Source organism: Panthera uncia, chromosome F1 (genome assembly GCF_023721935.1).
Source record: "Panthera uncia isolate 11264 chromosome F1, Puncia_PCG_1.0, whole genome shotgun sequence".
Lineage (NCBI taxonomy): Eukaryota > Metazoa > Chordata > Mammalia > Carnivora > Felidae > Panthera > Panthera uncia.
In genome coordinates this window covers 35251144-35272981 of record NC_064813.1, presented here as the reverse complement: position 1 = coordinate 35272981, position 21838 = coordinate 35251144, and the positions used below count along the sequence as shown (strand labels likewise).

Here is a 21838-nt window from a genome sequence, read left to right as displayed (position 1 = left end):
TAGATTCTATTTGTTCTTTATACTTGAGATAGATTGAAAGGAAAATATTCTTTAAAATAACTCTATTCAGAGGTGCCTGGGTGGCTTAGTCAGTTAAGCGTCTAGCTGCAGCTCATGTCTGATCTTGCAGTTCATGAGTTCAAGCCCCGCGACGGGCTCTGTGCTGACAGCTCAGTTTTGGATTCTGTCTCCCTCTCTCTCTGCTCCTCCCCACTCACGCTCTGTCTTTCTCTCCTTCAAAAATAAATAAACATTAAAATAACTCTATTCAAATTCAGTTACTTAATAATTGCTGAGGGGTTCTAGAAGACTGGATAGCACCCCCAAAGTCATTGAAGTTATTTAAATAGCTTTAATAATAGTTCTGTCAAACCACATTTTATTTACATTCTTGACCGCGCTTTCAAGTTGGGTTAAAACAATTACTTTTAAATTAATCTAAATGTGGCATTTGCATAGGAAATATCCAATTTGCCTCAAAATATATAAAAGATTAGTGAAATATTGCTATAAGTGACTTTTCTGATTCATAGTTGCTTCATTGTAGTTTCTTTAAAGCCCTTCATAACAGATTCATATATCAAGGTTGCACAGAGAATTATTACAAGGTGCTCTCATTATTTAAAGCAACCCCCAATAATGGACTATAGAAAAGTCTCCCTCCAATAAAATTCTCTCTTGACACATCAGAAGCAAAAAATAATAGCTCTTTGTAAATTATTATAGTTCAGTTGATTCCATACATGAGAACCAGTTTTGCAAATTGTGGAACATATAAGAAAACAACCGGGAAAATAATAGGAAATTCATTGCAACTCCACGTATAGGGGAATATCTACATGCTCAGGAAGAGGAGGTGAATGTCACTTCTGGAACTCTGCACTAATACTCTTCATGTCCCACTTGCTCCTCCAGAAGGAGATAAAGAGCATTGGACACTGGACAAACAATATAAATGGCATGCCCCTGGTAGGCAAGCAAGGTACCACTTTTATAAAATATACATATATAATATAACATGTTATATTATATATAAATATATAATATATAATATATAATATATAATATATATAATATAATATAATATAATATAATATAATATAATATAAATGTATATATATACATATATATATAGTTTGGAGCCAAAGGTGACTTTTCTCTCAAACTCAAGAGAATATATTTCAAAACTCAAAAGGAGGAATCATTGATTCATTCAACAAATATGAACCTAATAACTAAGATTTTCTGTGTGCTTATTATGTTGTGGGTGTTAAGCCTCTTTCACATTATCCTTTCAAGGGAATCCCTAAATTTAAGCTAAGAGCACAGAAGGCAGAGCCAGACCATTGGATTCTAGTCCAATGTTCGCCATTCACTAGCACCCGCCTTGGGCAAGTAAATAAACTTGAATGTGCCTCAGGTGCTTCAGCTATGAAAAGGAATCAATGACAAATTCTACTTGATAGCTAGGTTAAGTATATTAAATGGGAATAATTCTTGGAAGGCTTATATTGCTTACCTTCTCTCCTAAAGAACCCTTTGAGGAGAGAGAGATGTTTATATTTTTACAATTTTAAGGATTCCTAGCATCATGATGTTCTCAGTAAAGTTTTCAAGAAAGATTTATTGGGTCGTGCAGAACTGGTGAACACCTGGATTTGAAATAGGGAGCTTGATCAATTACAGGCTCCTAGGATCCACACAGACATACTAAATGTCTGGGGCTGTTCTCGAGACTGCATCTTCAACAAACATTTCAGCTCTCTGATGTGCACCAAAGGCTGAGATATACTGATATAGCCATCTGAGGCTTGCTCTCTTATTCTATAAAATGTGGATGATTATAATAGTATCTGTATAGTTGTAAGAAATAAATGGAATATAGCACATATAAAATGCCAGCACATTAGACACTTCTAATAGAAGGTAGTGTTTTGTTCATTTGTTCATATTTTCAAGAGTACCAAGAGATGCTATAAAATGTACTGTAAACTCACTTCACCTTGCATTTTATGTCTTATTTCTTTTGCTCCCTTTCTTCTCCCACCTGTACATCTCACCACACCATTTCTCTTCCTCACTTGCTATTGTATGGAGCCCATTTGAAGTCTCAAGAAGGATGAATAACTATTTAAATAACAACTCTTTTCAACAAATACATTGCCAAAAAACAAAAAACAAAAACAAAAACAATCTGTGTGTGTGTGTGTGTGTGTGTGTGTAAGTAACAATCTCACGGGCGCAGCTACGGAAGGTGACCCAGATTACACAACGCTGGGCATTAATGCCAAGTCGTCTTGTTCAGTGGCAGCTGCTCTATGCTTTGCCTTATTGATATTCAGATTCAACAGACACAAATCACACAGCCCTTTTGACAAGCACACACTCTGCCTGTCTTCATTTGAAATGTATTCAATAGCTACTGTCCTCCATAAACACACAGCTGAGGCCATTCAGTCTCCTTTGATTTGCCATACTGTGATACATCTGACAAGATTACCCCATAAACATTACTTCTGTTTTTATTTGGGGAATGTCTGTGGAATATAATATCTTCATTTATAGAACAGAAGCACACACAATAGAAAGGAAGCCCATTTCTCTCTGGCAAGAGATGCTTTGAACCATTATCCTTTGGGAAAAATTGAGATGATCCCCTTGATTAGGAGAGCAAATGTGTCAATACAAAGTTCTTTGAAAGTGAACATAAATACAGAGTATCGGGAATTAACTGCAATATAGCTTATGATGAACTTCGTTTTAAAGTATATCAATCATAAAGTGCCAAATCTATTTTGTAAAAAGTCTAACCGTAACAAAATATCTTCTTTGCTGTGTAGCCATTTCAGCCCCCTGCTTGCCACCACTCAAAGGGTTAACTCAAAGGGTTAAAAAAGAACATTTTCTGTATCTAGTTATTAGAAATCATAGAATCGGAATATTACACTGACGGGTGCCAATGACTCGTTTAACACAGGACACCTGCTTACGTCAAATTCTTTGTGCTTCTTTTTTAAGTGTTGTATTCTGTAGAACATGCAACATTAACAACTATTTGCTAGAGATATTTAAGAGTCAGGAAAAGTGCCAAAAGTTTGATAAATGGAAAAGTCTTACTTTTTATGTAGGTGAGCAGTGAGAAACTGAGGTAGAAGATGAGCAGGTAGTTAATTTTCTCAAGTGCCATGGTCTTATTCAGAGGGCATGCTCTGATGTGTTGCTGGTGATCTGTCCGAGTCCGCTGGTGACCCCTGTTTGACTCAGAAAGGAGCGGGGGCCCCAGAGTCTCCTGATGCCATCCCTGCCTCTGCCTCTCTTACAGCTACTTCCCGGGAAACACAGGGACTTCAATTCAAAAAGCTGTTGTGCTTCTAAGCATCTTACACTGGAGGATGGGGTGAGATTTCAAACCTGGTGCAGAGTTTTTTCATGCTGGGCTGGATTCATCTACCCCTCAGGTCTTTTCTCATGGTTTTCTTCCATTGTTTTTGTTTTGGAAGATTGTTTTAGACCATTCTAGAGTATAGTTTGATAGATATGCAGATGATAGATGACAGACACATGTAAAAATTATTTTTCTTCTCATTTTCTTTCTTTTTAAATAATGATATCATACTGTGTATATCATCACGCGGCTTGCTTTTCTCACTCAGCAATATGTCTCAGATGTTTTGACACATTATAAAATCTATTTAGTTCACACTTTTTAATGCCACGTGGCGTTCCATACTATGGATGTACCAAACCATAGTTGTTTTTGTTTTTTTCTTAACATATATGCTACCACAGCTTATTTATCCTTTTACGGGCATCAGTGATGTCTCCAATTTTCTTCATACAAATAATAGTTCAATAAGAATCATTTTACACACTTACTTGTACAAATGCAGAAGAGTTTTAAAAAAAGAATTTCTCTAGAGTAAATGCCAAAAAAGTAGAAATTGGTGGTTTTACATTATGTTCATTTTTTAGTTTAGCAGATACTTCACAAAATTTCAACCCTTCTCAGCTGTGTGTGCAGGAAGCTATTTCTCCATACTTTCCTCAACATTTGGTAATAGCAAAGGGCAAAAGATATGTCTACATTTCAATGGAAAGGGGAGCACATATATAGACAAGATCGGCCATTTGTTAATCATTTTTGAAGCTGGCTATTGGGTACGTAGAGGTTTATCACACTATTTATTCTGCTTTTGTACAGATTTTTAGAATTAATAGTAAAAATTGGCATTTTTAATTTGCATATTTTTCATATTAGAAAGATTGAGCATCTTTTTGACATTTGTATTTTCAGTGACTTGCAACTCATGTTGTTCACTTTCCTATTAGTTTTGTTTTTCATTTTATTGATAGAGTTGTAGCATTTCTTTATAAATGTTGGATCTTGATTCTTGGTCAGCAGTAAGGATGGAAAATACTTGCTCCCAATAGGCTCATTGTCTTTTAAATTTTTTATAGGTTTTCTTCATAAAGTTTTAACTTTTTATTTAAAAATGTAGTGTCTTATACACATTTACTTATTTTATGACTGTGCTTTTTATCTTATTGAAGAAAGCTTTTCTGCTGAAGACTTACTAACATAGGATCTGGTGTTTTATTCCAAGTTATCTCAATTTTTAAAGTAAGTTTATTAAAAAAATTTTTAAGCTTTGTAACTTTAATCCATATGGGGCATATTTTTATGAATTGTGTAACTTGTGGGTCTAAATTTATTTCCAAATGGATAGCCAGTGGTCAAAAACAATTCCCTGTGGATTTCAAATCTGAAATCCTGTATAAAATTCCAAGCTATATATGAATCTATTTTGGTTCATTAATTTTTTTTGTATATTTCTTTGCAAGTGAATGTAGTTGAAGTTTAAGTTGGGTATCTGGTATGGTAAGCCTAATTGAATCTTCCTTTTTCAACTTTTGCCTTCTCTTACACAGTTTCTCTTCCAGATTAACTTTATAAGCAATTTGTCAATCTCCACTGAATAACTCCTATTTGGATTTTAATGAGGATTGCATTCATTATATAACTTAATTTGGGGATAAGATATTTACAATGTTGAATCTTCCCATACCTGAATAATCACACAATATGTAATACATATTGAGTCACTATTCTAGGTCAGACCCTTTCTAAGGCCTTTGTATGCATTCTCTCATTTAATCTCCACCATAACACTATGAGGTAGGTTCTGATTTTTTCTAGTATGCAGATGATAAAAACACAAACACTCAGTTATTTGTCTCAGATGTCAGAGCCTGATGAAGGGTGTCCCTTTGCAAGGGAAGAGAATAAAATAAGAAAGGGAGAAAACCAACAGCCACACTCTAGAGAACACCAATACTCCAGTACTTAATGATAAAAGGATAATAAGTCAGAGGTTGAAGAGGAAGAATGAGAAGAATGTGTTATAAGGGCAACAAAGAGAGGACAGTGGCGGGGTGGGGGGGGGCGCCTTGGTGGTTCAGTTAAGTGTCCAACTCTTTGGCTTGGGTCTTGATCTCACAGTTAGTGAGTTTGAGCCCCTCATCAGGCTCTGTGCTGACAGCTCAGAGCCTGGAGCCTTCTTTGGATTCTGTCTCTCTCTCTCTCTCTCTCTCTGCCCCCTGCACCCCGCTCACACTCTCTATCTCTCAAAAATAAGTAAACTAAAAAAAAAATTTAAAAAAAAAGAGAGGACAGAGGATCAGGAAGGAGAGTCATAGACAATGAAAATGCTGCTGGAAAGTTGTTTGATAAGTGTCAAAAATTGTCAGTTGGATTTGGCAGTAACATTTGTGAGAAGACTGTCAATGAAGCATTGGAACAGAATTCAAATTTCAGGGGCACCTGGGTGGCTCAGTCAATTAAGCATGTGACACTTGACTCAGCTCCAGTCATGATCTCATGGTTTGTGAGTTTGGGCCCCACATTGGGCTCTGTGCTGACAGCATGGAACCTGCTTGGGATTCTCTGTCTCCCTTTCTCTCTGCCCCTCCCCCATTTGCGCATGCTTTCTCTCTCTCTCTCAAAATAAAGAGATAAAAAATAAAACGCTTAAAAAATGGATTCAAATTTCAGTTATTTTTATGAATGCTTTGAAGGTTAGAAAATAGACACAGTGAATGCAAACTACACTTTCCAAAAAACTTAGTTGTGAGGAAAACATAAGGTGGGAGAGGCAAAGTTAAAAACAGATGCACGTATGGCAAAAGTTTTTTTCTTTTTAATACTGAAATGCATGAGACATATGGGAAGAACCAGTGAAGTTAAAGATATGGAAAAGATGAGGGATACTTAATGGAGCAAGCTTCCTGAGGAGGTGGGGAAAAGAGATTTCAAATGAGAGTAGCAAGCCTCAAACAGAAGAAAATACGACATTAAGTACTTAAGGAGAAAGAATTGAAGACTCCCTGAAAATAGAAAGGCAGTAAGTCATCTACCAGGTATAATAACAGGGAAGCAAGGGAAGGGTGTCACTGAATTGCAGTCTCATTCATCGGTAATGCTGCTAATAAATGCACGGGCATGATCTTCCCAGCAGAAAAAGGAGTGCCAGTGGAGAAGCATCGCTGGCCAACCATGGGATTACCCTAGGGATAGGAGTTTTCAGAGTGGAAGGGTAAGTGAGGGAGGGACTCACAAGTGGTTGTGAGAGACAATGGGTACCGAACTGTGTAATGAGGAAAGTGATTAACAGACAGGAAGGAAATAAGGTCCCCTTGGACTGGTGGTGTTGATATGATAGAGGAACAGATGATACGGAACTTGAGGTTGAATTTAGGCAACGGGACATTGATGTCTGTAACTATAAAACAGAATGCTGATCAGACTTGATCTAGGTTATATTGGAAACAATTGGTAGAAATTATAAGAAAATAGATTTGGGGTTAGCCTAAGAAAACTGTAAAACAATCAGCTGTTTAGTAAAGTTCACCTTGACATGCAGGTATTCAAGCAGCTTATGACCAACTGGGAGGGGAACCAAGTACAGCTTTCTCCACAAAGACTTCCGACATGCCTCCCAAATCTTTTTAATTCTATTTCTGTGACCTGTGAGGAAGTAGAATAGAGAGAGTGAGAAAAGTAGTTTTCTCTTGCTTACAGAAAATAAAAAATTATATATTAAAAATTTCCTCAGGGCGCCTGGGTTGCTCAGTCGGTTACACGTCTGACTCTTAATTTTGGCTCAGGTTATGATCTCATGGTTCATGAGTTCCAGCCCTGCATCAGGCTCTGTGCTGACAGTGCAGAGCCTGCTTAGGATTCTCTCTCCTCCTCTCCCCCTGCTCCTCCCCCACTTAAAATAAATAAACATTAAAAAAAAATTCCTCAAAAGCATTACAATCTCTTTCTAGTTAGCTTTACACTACCGGAGCACTTTTGTTTCTAGATTTCATTTGTATACATATCCTTAACAAAATATAACAATTCTTAAATTTTGGAATCAATGGACATTTCCTGGTACATATATTTCTGCTATGTATGAATTCCCTTTTCCTGGATCTGATAAGATCTTGTCATTTGAAAATAACGTTGAATATAGGTCTCAACTAACATAAATATTTTTAAATGGCCAATATTTCTTCCAGATGGTTGATAAACATGCCAAATGGCCTAGGACAATTTTAGATGTAATATCTAATTCTATAAATAATTTTAATGTCATAAATTGTAAAAAGATAAATAGAGTTTGATGATTATCTTAACACTGGGTTTTGATAAAATACCGACAGGAGATTTTTGTACTCGCTTCATTTTAACCCTATTGTTATTATTCTATTTTGGATTCCTACAATCTAATATTTTCATTTTGCATTCTTTTTGTTTATGCAAATGATCTCTGTTATATTTGGGTTGATGAAGATTTCAGTAATATTCTTCCCAAAAAAATCAATTATTTTCGTAAGTGAAGGTTATTGGTAAACATCATCCAAAAATAAATTTCAATCAAGAGTTTAAAATCTGTTTATTCAAAGAGCTGGAGCTACATTTTAATCCAGAGAAATCTTTTAACCTTGACTCTTCCATTCATTTTATTTTCTGATTATATACTACCAATGTTTATAATGTCATTTTCCAATAGTGTTGACTTAGTTAAAGACTGTTCCATTTGTTTTTAAACTTTGTTTCAGATTTGGAAAAGTTGTAGACTATAAAAACAAAAAAGAAAGCTAGATTTCATGAACAGATTTTAGTTGCCGGTTCATTTTCTTCTTCAACTAAATAAAATAAGCATTAATTTAATATAGGCCTTATCTGTAGTCCATATAAGTAGATATCTGTTTCCTTACAAGTATAAGAGAAATAATATAAAGGGAAATGAGACACTCTATTATAAATACTGAACCAGGAGTACCTAGTACAAATGCTAGGGCTTTCTCTCTTACACCATCATAACCCCACAGGGAGTCAAGGACCCCACCCTCTGTTTGGGGAAACCTTCCAAGCAACCTGGTCTTTTAACACCAAGGATTTGAGGATACCTGGGGCAATTAGGACAAGTGTATACCAGGCCTGCATCAGGGCCTGTGATCCACAGTCCCTAAGCAATTGTAAGAGAAAGGTCTTCTATAATAACCAGGAAAAACAGCTGGCCACTTCTTTCACACAAATGATGATATATGTTCAGAAAAATGGAGAAGGATGATTTCAGGCATTGGTTCGACATCCCAGATCTCTCTGGTGCTTAGCCATAGTCTTCCCAAGCCAACTCATCTATTTCTAATCTACCCCCACCTCTCCCACCCTCAACCAGGTCCAACTTACTCTTTTGTCTCCTGTCACTGACTTCTCCAGAGTCAAGCTCTATTACCCTCTCTCTGTTACTCCAGATCAGTTGACCCTCATCTAATAATCCCCTAAGGTGGATGCTGAGTCCCATATTTTACAAAGCCAAACATACTACAAATACAAAAAATATATATATTGATCAAGGAAAGGAACAAAAAGCACAAAGAACAAAATTATAAATGAAAAGAGAGATTTAATGATTAAAAGAGAGGAAAGGTGTTAAATTGTAAGAGATTGCTTTTTTATAATTCTATGTAAATAAATATGGAAATCTAGATTCAGTGCATAATTTTGAAGAAAGATACATATTACCAAGTCTGAACCCAACACAACAAACACAACAAAATAACTGAACAAAATACTGAACACAACAAAACAATGCTTTTAGTGTGTGACTTAGGAAGCAAGGGACAATTAAGGAAAATACCACTTTATATATTGTCCCATCCTTTTCTGTCTCTCATGTACCTCTTTCCTCACTTCTTCTGCTCTGGGATTAAACCTGCAATAAAACATTGGCACTTAAGCCTTGCGTCATTGTAGGAAATCCAAGCAAAGACACGCAAACACATAACATGTTTAAAAGACACTGTTTTAAAATGTAAGTTTTATTATTATTCAGGTATGATGAGGCCAAAAGATTAGTAGATAATTGCCCCTGAAAAGATAGTTTGTTATTCACAGTGCCCAAGAGGAAGGGAATACCAGGCTATGCAGAGACACGCGGGGAAACACCATGGTCAGTCAAGAGGCAGAAGGAGAGGAAGGAAAATGTGGGCAAAAGCCTTTATTGTGATTTCTGCAGGAAGGAATAGGTGAGAAAAGTGTTAATGTGAATAATTTTTGCAGGCTCTAGGCTTTAGAGGCTGTCTCTAGTCTGATACCTAGCCCAGGTTGTCTGATACCTGATACCTGATTTGGGCAAAAGAATAGTGGTCTGGAGTATGAGTCTGATAAAGGAAGTGGTGGGGGTGTGTGCTCTGAATTAATTAGTTCACATGGGAGAGGCATGCTTGCAGGGGAGTCTCATGTCTCTAGGAATTGGATAGTCCTGGGAAGGATAGTCTCTCAGTCTCTCCAAGGTCAGAAAAAGGTCCCAGACGTCAAAGCATTGGATATACAGAAAATAAAAAGGTGTGATTAATTGAGGCACTCAGTAACATCCAAAATACTGGACAAAGTTGAAATTTCAAAATGTCATGTAGAATGTTTATAAAGAATATATTTCCTGTAGAATATATAACCATAATTTAAATAATAGTTATAGTTGATAGGTGATAGATAGATAGATAGATAGAAGATAGCAATTCAGCTTCTATGCTTTAAAAAGACCATTATGAACTTTTATGAACTTCAAGAATGCACTGCATCAATACACTAGTTATCACAATCACACGTTAAATATGGAAGACAAATGGTTCATGCAATAGTTTGGGAAGAGTAAATGCCTTTAGTTCATCCTAGTTACAATCTCATTTTTAGTTCATGATGAAGTCCTTGTTTGCACTGACATTAATCTGGACTTGATTTATACAAAACAGTCTCCTTATTACTAACCTGATCCTTTTCACTAAACCAACAGATTTGCTTTAAAAAAAATTGAACATTGACTACCTGGCTCAAAATTACTGCTCTCATAGAAGTAGGAAAAAATAATAAAAATAAATAAATACATGATAAATATATTTCAGGTGGTAAGCCCTACTAGAAAAAAATTAACTAGGATATGAGGAACAGCATGTGCTAGGGAGGTAAAGGATTACTATTTTGTGGAAAGTGGTCAAAGAAAACCTGCTGATAGGTGGGATGAGCAGAAACCTGAGGAAATAGAGGAATAAGCCATGTGGCTTGCTTTGGGAAGTAATCCTATCCCTAACCCTAACGCTTTAGGAGGAAAATTCCAGGTAGGGATATCAACAAGGGCATCTGAGTTGAGAGCATGTTTGATGGGTTTGAGGAACAGCAAGGAGGTCACTTGGTTCCTGAATGAGCAAGGAGAATGGTTGAAGATGTCGGAAAGGGAAGAAGAAACTGGTTCTTGGAAGACGTTTAAGCCATGGTAAATGTTTGGCTTTGACTCTGAGTGAAATGTGGAGTTGTTTCAGGGTTTTGAACAAAACAGTAGTAACAGGATCAGACATTTAATTTAAAAGATTACTCTGGCAGCCATGTGGATAACAGGCGATAGGGCAGGATGGACGCTGGGAGACCAGTTAGTGAGTTATTGAATAACCCAGGCAAGAACTGGTGGTGGGACCAAGGTGGTGACCAAGGTGATAATGGTGGTGGTGAAAACTGGTCAGATTCTGAATATACTTTGAAGGCAATGCCAATATGATTTTTTTGATGAATAGAATGTGGTGTAAAAGAAAGAATGAATAAACATAACTCAAAGATGTTTGGCTTGTGTAACTTCAAGATGAAGTTATCTTCTTTTTTTTTTTTTGAGGTGGAGGAGGATATAAAAAATGAGAATTTGATGAGGAGGAAGAAGCAAGGATACAGACTTAGGCATGTTAATTTTTGAGAAGTCTGTTAGACGTACAAATAGGTATGTCAAATGTATGCTTACATAGGTAAGTCTGGAGCCCATGAGAGAAATCTGCATAATGATGGCTCTGACGCTAGTTGGAGAGGTGATGACACTTAGGGAGTAAAGAGTAAACTACAAGAAAAGTGACTAGGACTAACCCATCAGGCTCACCTATATTGGTGGATCTGGAAGAAGAAGATCAAAAAGAACCAGTCAGTGGGTAGAAGAAGAATCCAGAGAAGATGGTTTCTAAGAAGGCCAATAAACTATTTTGCCAAAAACAGAGTGATTAATTGGGTAATCTACTACTGATAAGTGAAATAAAAGGACAACTGAAAGCTGTTAGTTTAGTGACATGCAAGTCATCGACAACTTTAACATGAGAAATTGCAGTGCATTCAAGAGAAAATGCAAGGAGAGAAAATGCAAATAGTTTTGTTGGGAGGAGAACAAAAAAATTGATGTATAGCTGTGGTGTAAGAGATAGATGCATCCATATACACTCATACAATACACACATATTACTGAGTATATATGAACACTAAGGGAATGATCCAGCAGACTGTGAAATTGCTGACATCTTCCCACTCTCCTTCTACTACCCAGAACAACTAAAGAAAAGGAGATTTTTCATGATCTGTATTTTTAGGGCTTAGTCCAAACCTGTGCTAGATACTCATGCAGTATTAGACTGAATCACCCAGTAAACCTGCTTTATCAACTCCATTCCAATCTTTCAGATGTGGGTGTGGCTTTGTTTTGAAAGGGAAAGTAAGCATTAAGTACAGGCCTCTCCATTTTCTTTGTACACTTGGGAGATTCTGCCCTGTGTATAGAATCCTTCCTGGCTTTTTAATTCTTTTAAGCACAAATGGTTTAATAGCTAATATTCTACGCTAATATGCTTGGAGGTCTCCGGACAGAAAGGTTTATTGAAACCAAATACCATTACAGGGACAGCATTAAGCTCTTTGCCACATGCTCATAGCGCTTTTTATGTTTGCCATATTTTGGCTTTTCTATAAAATTGTTATTTTAATGTTCAGTATTTCAAACAATAACATATAGTACCAAACAAAATAGAAATGAAAATGAGATTGTCTTTTATACATTGACAGTAACTGAATTAAAGGAATGTTGATTTTAGGCAGTTAATGATGACAATTTATCAAATACTTATTAAGTTTGTGCTTACTATATGGCAGATTTTGTGCTACCTGCAAGATTCAAAGATTAATTTTAAAAATAGCCTCTGCCTTTGTTTAGTGAGAAAGATGAGTAAACAAAAGCATTTAATACAATAACTTTAATTATTGGTTACTTCATAAGTTTCAGTGGCTATTGTAAATGTGTTCAAGAATTTATTTAATCTTTACAATAACCTTAAAGTACAGGTACAACTGGTACTTTTATTTAATCAAGGATAAAAATGAAACACTGAGAGTTTAGGGACACCTGGGTGGCCCAGTCAGTTGAGCCACCAACTTTTGATTTTGGCTCATGTCACGATCTCACCTTTGAGAGATCTCACTGTTGAGAGATTGAGCGCCTAGTCAGCTTCACACTGGGTGTGGAGCCTGCTTAAGGTTCTCTCTCTCCCTCTTCCTCTGCCCCTCCCCCACTCGTGTGTGTGTGTATGTGTGTGTGTGTGTGTGTGTGTGTCCGTGTGCGCGCATGCACTCTCTCAAAAAAATAAAATAAAACATAGTTTAAATAACTTGCACAAGTCCACACAACTCACAAGGGGTGGAGCTCTTACTCCCATTAAAGAGGCAGGTATAGCCTTGTGGCCCATGCTGCCTCCAGTATAATGTGTTACATATCAAATAAAAGAGGTACAGAAGAACACAGTAGGTATAGAGAAAATGCCCCTAACCTCGCTTGGGAAAGGGCCCCTAAGATAAATCTTAAAGTATGAAACACAATTACTGATCTGAATAAGGAAGTGGAAGAGAGGTGGGGATGTCCTAGATCAAGAAAATATCATAACGCGAGATGTAGTGTTCTAATGAGTGTAGCGATCTACAGTTAACCTTATTGTAGAATGAAAGTGGGAGGATGAGAGGGAATAAAGCTGAGCTGGAATATAGTAGTCAAGTCTCAAAAAGCTAAGTTAATCAGGTTGGACACCACGAAATGGAGCAGCTGTCTCCAACTGGCTGTTCTGTATTAGGTTTTCTGGGGTAGGGCCAGGAATCTGCATTTTCAATGCTTCCTAATAGATTCTGATGCAACCCATTTACTTCAGGGAGTCTCAAGATCTAAGAATTTTTCAAGCAGGGAGCCAAATATTGTATATAAATTGGTCACTGCTTAGGAGGAGGATAGCTTTGCAAGGGGACAACTGAAGGCAGAAAGTCAAGGTACGAGGCCAGCACATTTTTTTCTGTCTGAGATACCAGGGTCTGAACTGGGGTACTAGGCACTCTCAAAGAGGAAAAGTCAATTCAAGAAATACTGGCAGGACTTAGTTATTGATGGAGAGTGAAGAGTATGGGAGAAGGAGGCACCAAGGATGATGCCCAGGCTTCCGGCCTTGCAAACTGGGGTATTTAATGAAGACAGTAAAGCCAAAGAAATATGGAATTATTTTGAGTCTCAATGCTAGGCAATGCGAATGTGAAATAATCTAAAAATATAAATTGATTGTCATATACGTAAAAATATTTTGCTACAGAAAGCATAGGCACGTGCACATCTATACGGAGGGAATGGATTGGATACAAATAAAATACAAAGCAGAGCATATGTTCCCACAGACTTATGTGGTGGATTGCATGGTTCAACCGCAGTGCTAAATAAAAAACTCATGCCCAGAGTCAGGCGGTTTCAAGTTGGTCCATTTAGAACAGAAGTACAGCCAGCGGTCAAGCTCTAAGGCACTGGTCTAGATAATGGTGGAGAGAATATAGACATGATGTACTTAGGGTATTCAGGACTCCAGGCCCATGGGCTGTATTCATAACAGAGACTCAGGCCCGGAGGGAGAAAGATAAACAGATCAGCAAGCTCAGGCAGAAATTCAAATGTGCTGAAAAAAGTATGATGTGAATTAAAGTGCAAGAACAGTTTCGTAATCATGTGAGAGAATGTTCCAAGGACAAACCAGACTAATTCCAGTTCTAATGCTAATTCCAGCATCTAATGCTTTGACAAAAATGTCAGCAGCTCTATGAGGCTCGGCCTACAGTCTGAAGTTCCCCTGTGACTATAGCTGAGCAAACTGGAATAAAGCAATTAATGGACAGGTACGAGAGTCTTTGTTTCTCCAAAACAGGCATATGTGACAGTAACTGAAATACATTCAATTTATGGGCTTTTTCTTACAGTTACTAATGCTCGTTTCTGACCAGGATGTGAATCATTGAAAGGTACTGACTCCTTAAATATTTTCCTTGGCTAGATTCATATCTAAGAAAGAGTTCTTAGATTATGAGTAACAGATTACCTTAAGAAACAAAGAATTTTTTAGCAGAGTACTTAATGCCCCATAGGAAAGATATTTTCTGAGCCTGGGTGGCTCTTGAGTTCAAGCCCCACATTGGGCTCTGTGCTGACAGCTTGGAGCCTGGAGCCCATTTCAGATTTTGTCTCCCTCTCTCTCTGCCCCTCCCCCTACTCACATTCTGTCTCTCTCTCTCAAAAATAAATAAACATTTAAAAAAGTAAAAAGAAAAGATAAGAACTCAAGAGAACAGTTTTGAGTAGAGTGGAGCCGTGGTAGTGTAGAATCGAGACAATAAAAACCACATAATTTTATCGGGGTACTGTCACTCAAATGGATGAATTTCATTTTCTAGTCTGTCAAAGTCCAGGGAGAGAGAATCAGAGTAGCATCCCTAAGGTAGGTCAGTGCACATTGATTTGCTGTGAAGTACCACCAAACTACACCAAATGGAAGGGATAAGTCATCCAAAGGAATTTAGAATGTTGCTATCGAAAGAAGAGGAAGTAGGGGTGCCTGGGTGGCTCAGTTGACTTGGGCTCAGGTCATGATCTCCTGGTTAGTAGGTTCGGGCCCTGCATCTGACCCTCTGCTGCCAGTGTGGAACCGGCTTTGGATCCTCTGTCCTGCTCTCTCTCTGCACCTCCACCGCTTGCTCTCTCTCTATCTCTCTCAAAAATAAATAAACATTAAAAAAAGAGAAAAGGAACTGGATTCAGGCAGCCAAGAGGAGCAAATGCCCATTATGAGCCTAAAGAGAAAAATTAATTAAGAATCCATGACAAGCTTGAGTATCCTTAAGAGGCTTTTAAATTTGAACAACGAAATCCCAATGAACAAATCATTGTACATCACGACATGTAAAAAAATCCGTCCACATTGAAGAAAATTCTCACTGCAAATGTATTGGGGATTTTTAAAATGTACTTATTTGTGTTACTCAGAGTTCTGCAAAAGTTTAATTGAGAGACGTTTTTTAGAATTGTAGGGAGAGCACAAATATTATAAATTTGAAAAGTCACATAATAAGAAAAAGCAATTATTTGATTAATTTATCGGCTATATGAACTTACCTTTGAAAAACTCTTATCATTGCCTTTGGAAATTATTATATTTCATTTAAAGATATGTGAAGACACATTTTTAAAAACTGATTTACTGAGTTCAGGTGGCGTTCCTGGTTCTAGTTAATCTATGTCCCTACTCAGAAATTAAAACAGATGAGGCCTTTTTGTTCCCTCTCTTCATTCAATTATCACCACTACAGAGGAGCAGAAATAGCAACAGAGCCTGGGACTCAGGTAGGAGAGATAAAACAGAAAAAAAAAATTCTGTTCACATCATAAATCATCATGACATTATTAAGAATATGAGCAGCTCTGAGTAGCTGTCCTTAATGATTAAATATTAATTTCTAAAATCCTTATGGGCTGAAAACTTGAGCACCCTATAGTAATTTTTTTCATCTATCTTGATATGAATAATGATTGCATAGAGTTTTGTGTGCATTGCTCAGGACAAAGGGAGGCAAAGGGATACAGAGGGATTCATGTGCTGATCCTGGTCTCTGAGGACCCTGGGTTGCCATCCTGGGTGAATAATCACAAGGTGTTTGAGCCTGCAGAATCTCCAGGAAGCTTTTTACCAAACGTGTGTGTTGTGGCTTTCTTCCCTTGAATGATGCTTATATCTATAAATAAACTTATCTAGCCTCTTTGCGGAGGAGAAGAGGGGATGTATGAATTGAAAGCTGAAGAGAGTAGAAAGGAAGCTCAGAATTTGGATCAATAGCCACCTGAAGCTTTTTCATCATTAGTAGCCCTAGGACATTTGGGATGAGCTCTGAGATTTTTCTGGGCCCAAGAACTTATTACTAAAAAAACTCCCCAAATTTCAGATTTCGAAGTTTGATCTCACCAGGTTTCCCTAAAAGTGGTAGGAGAAGCCATCAGCACAAACAGCTGTTATTTCTTTAAAACCTTGATTATTTTAGCAAATGAAAGTAGAGCCTTAAAGATTCAAACCCACTAAGAAAAAATTCAAAAAAAACCCCCCAAATTTTAGAGTGAATTTAATTTACCATGTGATTCTTTGCTTTGCAAAATGACAAACCCATATGGTACTTTCCTTCCAAAACGTTCTGTGTATCCTTATGTTTCTTCACTATAAAATGAATTTTGTGTGAAGTATGATAGATGTGGACATTCACATCTAATTCTTTTGTGGTAGCATTCAAAGTCATTCATCGAGTGCCAAATATATACCAGGTTTAGAGAAAATAAAAATTAATTAATCTCTTACATTAAGAGCTCGTACTAAAATTGTTGTAGGTAATCATGACTGCAATGCATTATAACCGAATGAGATAAATGTTTCAAAACATGTTCAAAGTGCTATGAAAGCATGAATGCAAAAGTGATTAATTCTGCCTGAATATTTATTTTTTTGTCTTTTTAAATGTTTGTTTTTAAGAGAGAGAGAAAGAGAGACAAAGGATAAGCAGGGGAGGGGCAGAGAGAGGGAGACACAGAATCCAAAGCAGGCTCCAGGCTCTGAGCTATCAGCACAGAACCCGACGCAGGGCTCAAACTTGTGAATCACCAGATCATAACCTGAGCCAAGTCAGATGCTTAACTGACTGAGCCATGCTGGCACCCCATGCCTAAATATTTAGAAACAACTTCATGAAAGAGATGCCATTTTATTTATTTATTTATTTATTTATTTATTTATTTAATTTTTGAGATGCCATTTTAAATAGTCTTTTAAAGAATAAGTAAAAATATGCCAAGTAGCAAAGTGTGATGAAGGTATTCAAAGCTCAGGAGAGAGTAGAATATCATCACGTGTTTGTGGAATTGGCAAATAACTGGGATTGGCTCATCCAAGCAATGCTAAAAGGAAAATATTAAGATACGTCTAAAAGAAGTAGACTAACAGCAGATTTTGTGACCTGGAGTGCCGTGCCAAGGACTCTGCAGAATCAATTCCTTATGATACTTTGAAGCACCATAAAGAAGGAAATGACTAGTATTTTAAACTGGTATGGTGGATAAAGTGAGCTCATCCAGATGATAGGAGTTGTAGTCATCTAGGCCAGGAGGACGAGTACAAACCATGGTCTGTAGACCAACTCTAAAGTGCTGCCTGTTTTTATGTAACCTGCAAGCTAAGAATGGGTTTTTATATTTTTAAATAGTTAAAAATTTTTTGAGTAGAATAATGTTTCATGATGTGTAAAATGCAGAAGTTATATGAAATTCAAATTTCTGTGTCCGTAAATAAAGTTTTATTAGAGCTCAGCCATGTTCATTTACATTCTGTATAGTCTACAGCTATGTTCACATTACAATGACAGAGTTGAGTATTTTGTGACTGAGACCATATGATCCACAAAGCCTAAAATATTTCTTACCTAGCCATTTACCAGAAAAGTTTGCTGACCCTTGATCTAGGATATAAACAAACTGGATGGCTAAGTCCAATATGAGTTACATTCAGAGAGATTCTACCACAATTGGTAAAATAGCAGCATCACCTAAAAATATTAATTGCTCTAAATATTAACGTAGTTCAAGTTCTGGTAGCTGATAAAAATCTTGAATAGAGAAAAATATTACTACAGCAGAATATTGAGAAACTGGTAACAAGCAGATAACCTCACTCTCCTTTTTCTTTTTAATACCACAATACCAACTGAAATGATTTTTTAGAAAAGAACATTAAAATATTGGAAAATCTCATATTGCACTGAAAACTTGAGGAGGAAGCTAGCTCTATGGGACACATTTTGAGGAATTTCTGACAGAACGTTTTGCGAACAAGACTAAAGGAAGCCAGAGAGAGTCATCGTGCAACAGCTTTGGGAGAAAGTAATATTCACTGGCAGGAAGTAAGTAGGAGAGACCTTTAGAGGAATAACGATTAAAGTCACAAGCTTTGATGTCAGCTGCATCTTCACAATATACCTCTATCTCTGTAACTTCACTCATTAAATATAGATGTATGTATTTATATATGTATGTGGGTGTGTGTGTATATATATGTGTGTGTGTGTGTGTGTATATATATATATATATATATATATATATATACACACACCAACTGTATACCAGGCTATTACATATTTTACAAGCTTAACATCCCTGAGCCTGTTTAAACCAGTACCCTATACTATAAAAATCAAATAACTACCACCACCACTCTGCAAACAGAAAAATAGATGCTTCGCTGCCACACAGTGCTTGCTTTGTGCTTAACATCTTTCTAAGCACCTTGTATAAAGTTGTCTCCTCTTATCTGCAGGAGATACATTCTAGTGGATGCCTGAAACCACAGAGAGTACCTAACCCTATATAGCCTATGTTCTTTCGTATACATACATACCCATGCTAAAGTTTAACTTATAAATTAGGCACAGGAAGAGATTAACAACCACAATAATAAGTAGAACAATTATAACACTGTGCTGTAATCAAAGTTATGCATATGTGGTCTCTATCTTAAAATATCTTACTGTATTATACTCACTGTTCTTGTGATGATGCAAGATGATAAAATGCCTTCACCCTGAGGTGAAATGAGGTGAATGATGTAGGCACTGTGATGCAATGTTAGGCTACTGCTGACCTTCTGATGATTCACTAGAAAGAGGATCCTCTGCTTCCAGACTGTGGTTGACCCCAGGGAAAGAGAAACCATGGATAAGGGAGGACTGCTGTACGGATTCATTTCAGTCTTCATGACATCATTTTATGGATGAGAAGATCAAAGAACAGAGAGGTTAAACAAATTGCACAAGTGTCCACAGCTTGTGACTGCAGAGCTGTGGCCAGAAATCAGTCTGTATACAGTCCTGCTCTTAACTACTTCACTGTACTATTTCTCCAAATAAAATAAAATATGTAAAGCAGCATGATGTCTATGTTTTGTTTGTTCAATAAATGGTGGCTATAACTATAGTGTCTAGAAATCATCTCAATATAGAAGTTATATATAACATATATAATATATATTATAATATATAATAGCTATTACATTGCTGAATTGATATAATTTACCTCAAACAACGCTCCAAAGTAAAATCTGAAAGGGGTAATTAACACAATGTAGGTGGACAGTAAGGGAATCTGAACAGGACGTAACCATGGAGCCTTTTGGAGAATACTGGTCTGCATATTCAAAAATGAATAAAGAGGAGAAAAGAGCCTTGTATCATCTTTGAAATTAAAACATTTACTTTATTGAATAAGAGCTAACAGATTAGAGGAATTGACTGAATAAAGGGGACAGCGTAAGAAAATGCCACAGGAGAATTGAAAATACTTTTCAAAAGGTTTTTCCCTGTTTAACACTATGCATCAAGATAAATTTCTAATGGAAGAGTGATTTAAGTGAAAAAGGTAAAACAATAGATAATGCATAATAGAATATACATGCAACAACATCATTTTGGAATGGGGAAAACTTTCTGTAACTAATACCAAAACAAACACTATAAAGAAACATTTTATATTTGAACCAATTGAAAAACAAATGAAAACCTGAGAAAAATAATGGTAATCTATATGGAAAAAGATAAGTCACGTAGGCTGCTTTCTACCACAGGGCCTTTGCATATGCTGTTCTCTCTCCTTGTTACTGCTCCTTTATATCATCCTTTAATCCTTAGCTGAATTTTCTACCATTTATTTTAACATCAATTTCAGAAAACTTCCAATGTAAGATAATAATAATTTTATTAGTATATGAAATAGAGGCTTTTAAAGGCCCAGCCCCAGTCTTAACTCCAGTAGGCCCATATTTCTCATCTCATTGATCTCTTTTTTTCTCTTTTGGTGTTTTTCTGTACAGACACACCTTGGAGATATTGCACGTTTAATTTTAGATCACTGCAGTAAGGTGAATATCACAATAAAGTGAGTCACAATAATTTTTTGGTATCTCAGTGTACATAAAAGTTATGTATACGCAGTACTGCAGCCTATCAAGTGCACAGTAGGAATATGTCTTTAAAAAACAATGCATATACCTTCATTTTTAAAATGCTTTATTGCTAAAAAATGCTAATCATCTGAGCCTTCAGCAAGTCATAGCCTTTTTGCTGGTAGAGATCTTGACTCAATGCTGATGGCTGCTGACTGATCAGGGTGGTGGTTGCTGAAGGCTGGAGTGGCTCTAGCAATTTCTTAAAATTAGACAACAATGAAGTTTGCCACATCAATTGACTCCTCTCATGAATGATTTCTGTCTAGCATGCAACATTGGATGGCATTTTACCCACGGAAGAACGTTTCAAATTGGAGTCAACCTACCCAAACCCTGCTGCTGCTTTATCAACGAGGTTTGTGTGATACTTAAAACCTTTCTTGTCATTTCAACAACCTTCATAGCATCTTCACCAGGAGGAGTTTCTATCTCAAGAAACCGCTTTCTTCACTCATCCATAGCAAGCAACTCCTCACCTGTTAAATTGTTACCACGAGAATGCACCAATTCAGTCACACCTTTGGGTTCTACTTCCGCTTCTCTTGCTACTTCTACACCTGCAGTGACTTCCTCCACTGCAGCCTTGAACGCCTCAAAGTCATCCACGAGGCTCAGGATTCAATGTTTCCAAAACTCCTGCTCATGTTGACATCTGGACCCCTTCTCATGAATCACAGATGTTCTCTCTTAACAGCATCTAGAATGGTGAATTCTTTCCGGAAATGTTTCACTTTACTACTCTGCCCAAATCCATTAGAAGAATCACTATCTATAACAGCTATAGCCTTGTGAAATGTATTTCTTAAATAATAGGACTTAAAAGTCAACATTTTACTCCTCGATCCATGGGTTGCAGACTGGATGTTGTGCCAGCAGGCATGAAAACAGCGTTAATTTCATTGTACATCCCCAGCACCGCTTTCGGGTGACCAGATGCAGTCATTGTCAATGAGCAGTGATCTTTTAAAAGAATTTTTTTTCTGAGCAGCCGGTCTCAATGGTGGGCCTAACATATTCAGCAATTCATTAGCGTAGATTAGGCATAATTCTTAAGGGTCCCAGGATTTTCAGAATGGTAAATGGGCATCGGCTTCAACTTAAAGTTACC

General features: G+C 36.9%; 1 protein-coding gene and 1 long non-coding RNA gene across 4 annotated transcripts in view; one reads left to right on the top strand and one right to left on the bottom strand.

The window, feature by feature from the left end:
- Nucleotides 1-3296, bottom strand: part of CRB1 (crumbs cell polarity complex component 1) — a 206303-nt gene extending 203007 nt beyond the window's left edge. Inside the window, exon 1 of the mRNA XM_049634297.1 lies at nucleotides 3118-3296. Within this exon, the coding sequence (XP_049490254.1) occupies nucleotides 3118-3187 (70 nt within the window). The 5' untranslated portion in view covers nucleotides 3188-3296. The remainder of the gene's footprint in view (nucleotides 1-3117) is intronic.
- On the top strand, nucleotides 828-19647 carry LOC125925362 (uncharacterized). 3 transcript variants are annotated; one of them, XR_007458808.1, is made up of 7 exons: nucleotides 828-982; nucleotides 3323-3458; nucleotides 3973-4158; nucleotides 4552-4621; nucleotides 14627-14668; nucleotides 18456-18634; nucleotides 19390-19647. It is a non-coding gene; the product is annotated as an uncharacterized LOC125925362 (long non-coding RNA). The 3 variants fall into 3 exon arrangements; XR_007458807.1 differs by lacking the exon at nucleotides 3973-4158 and having other exon boundaries at nucleotides 19412-19647; XR_007458806.1 differs by lacking the exon at nucleotides 3973-4158.
- The last annotated feature ends 2191 nt before the right edge of the window (nucleotides 19648-21838 follow it).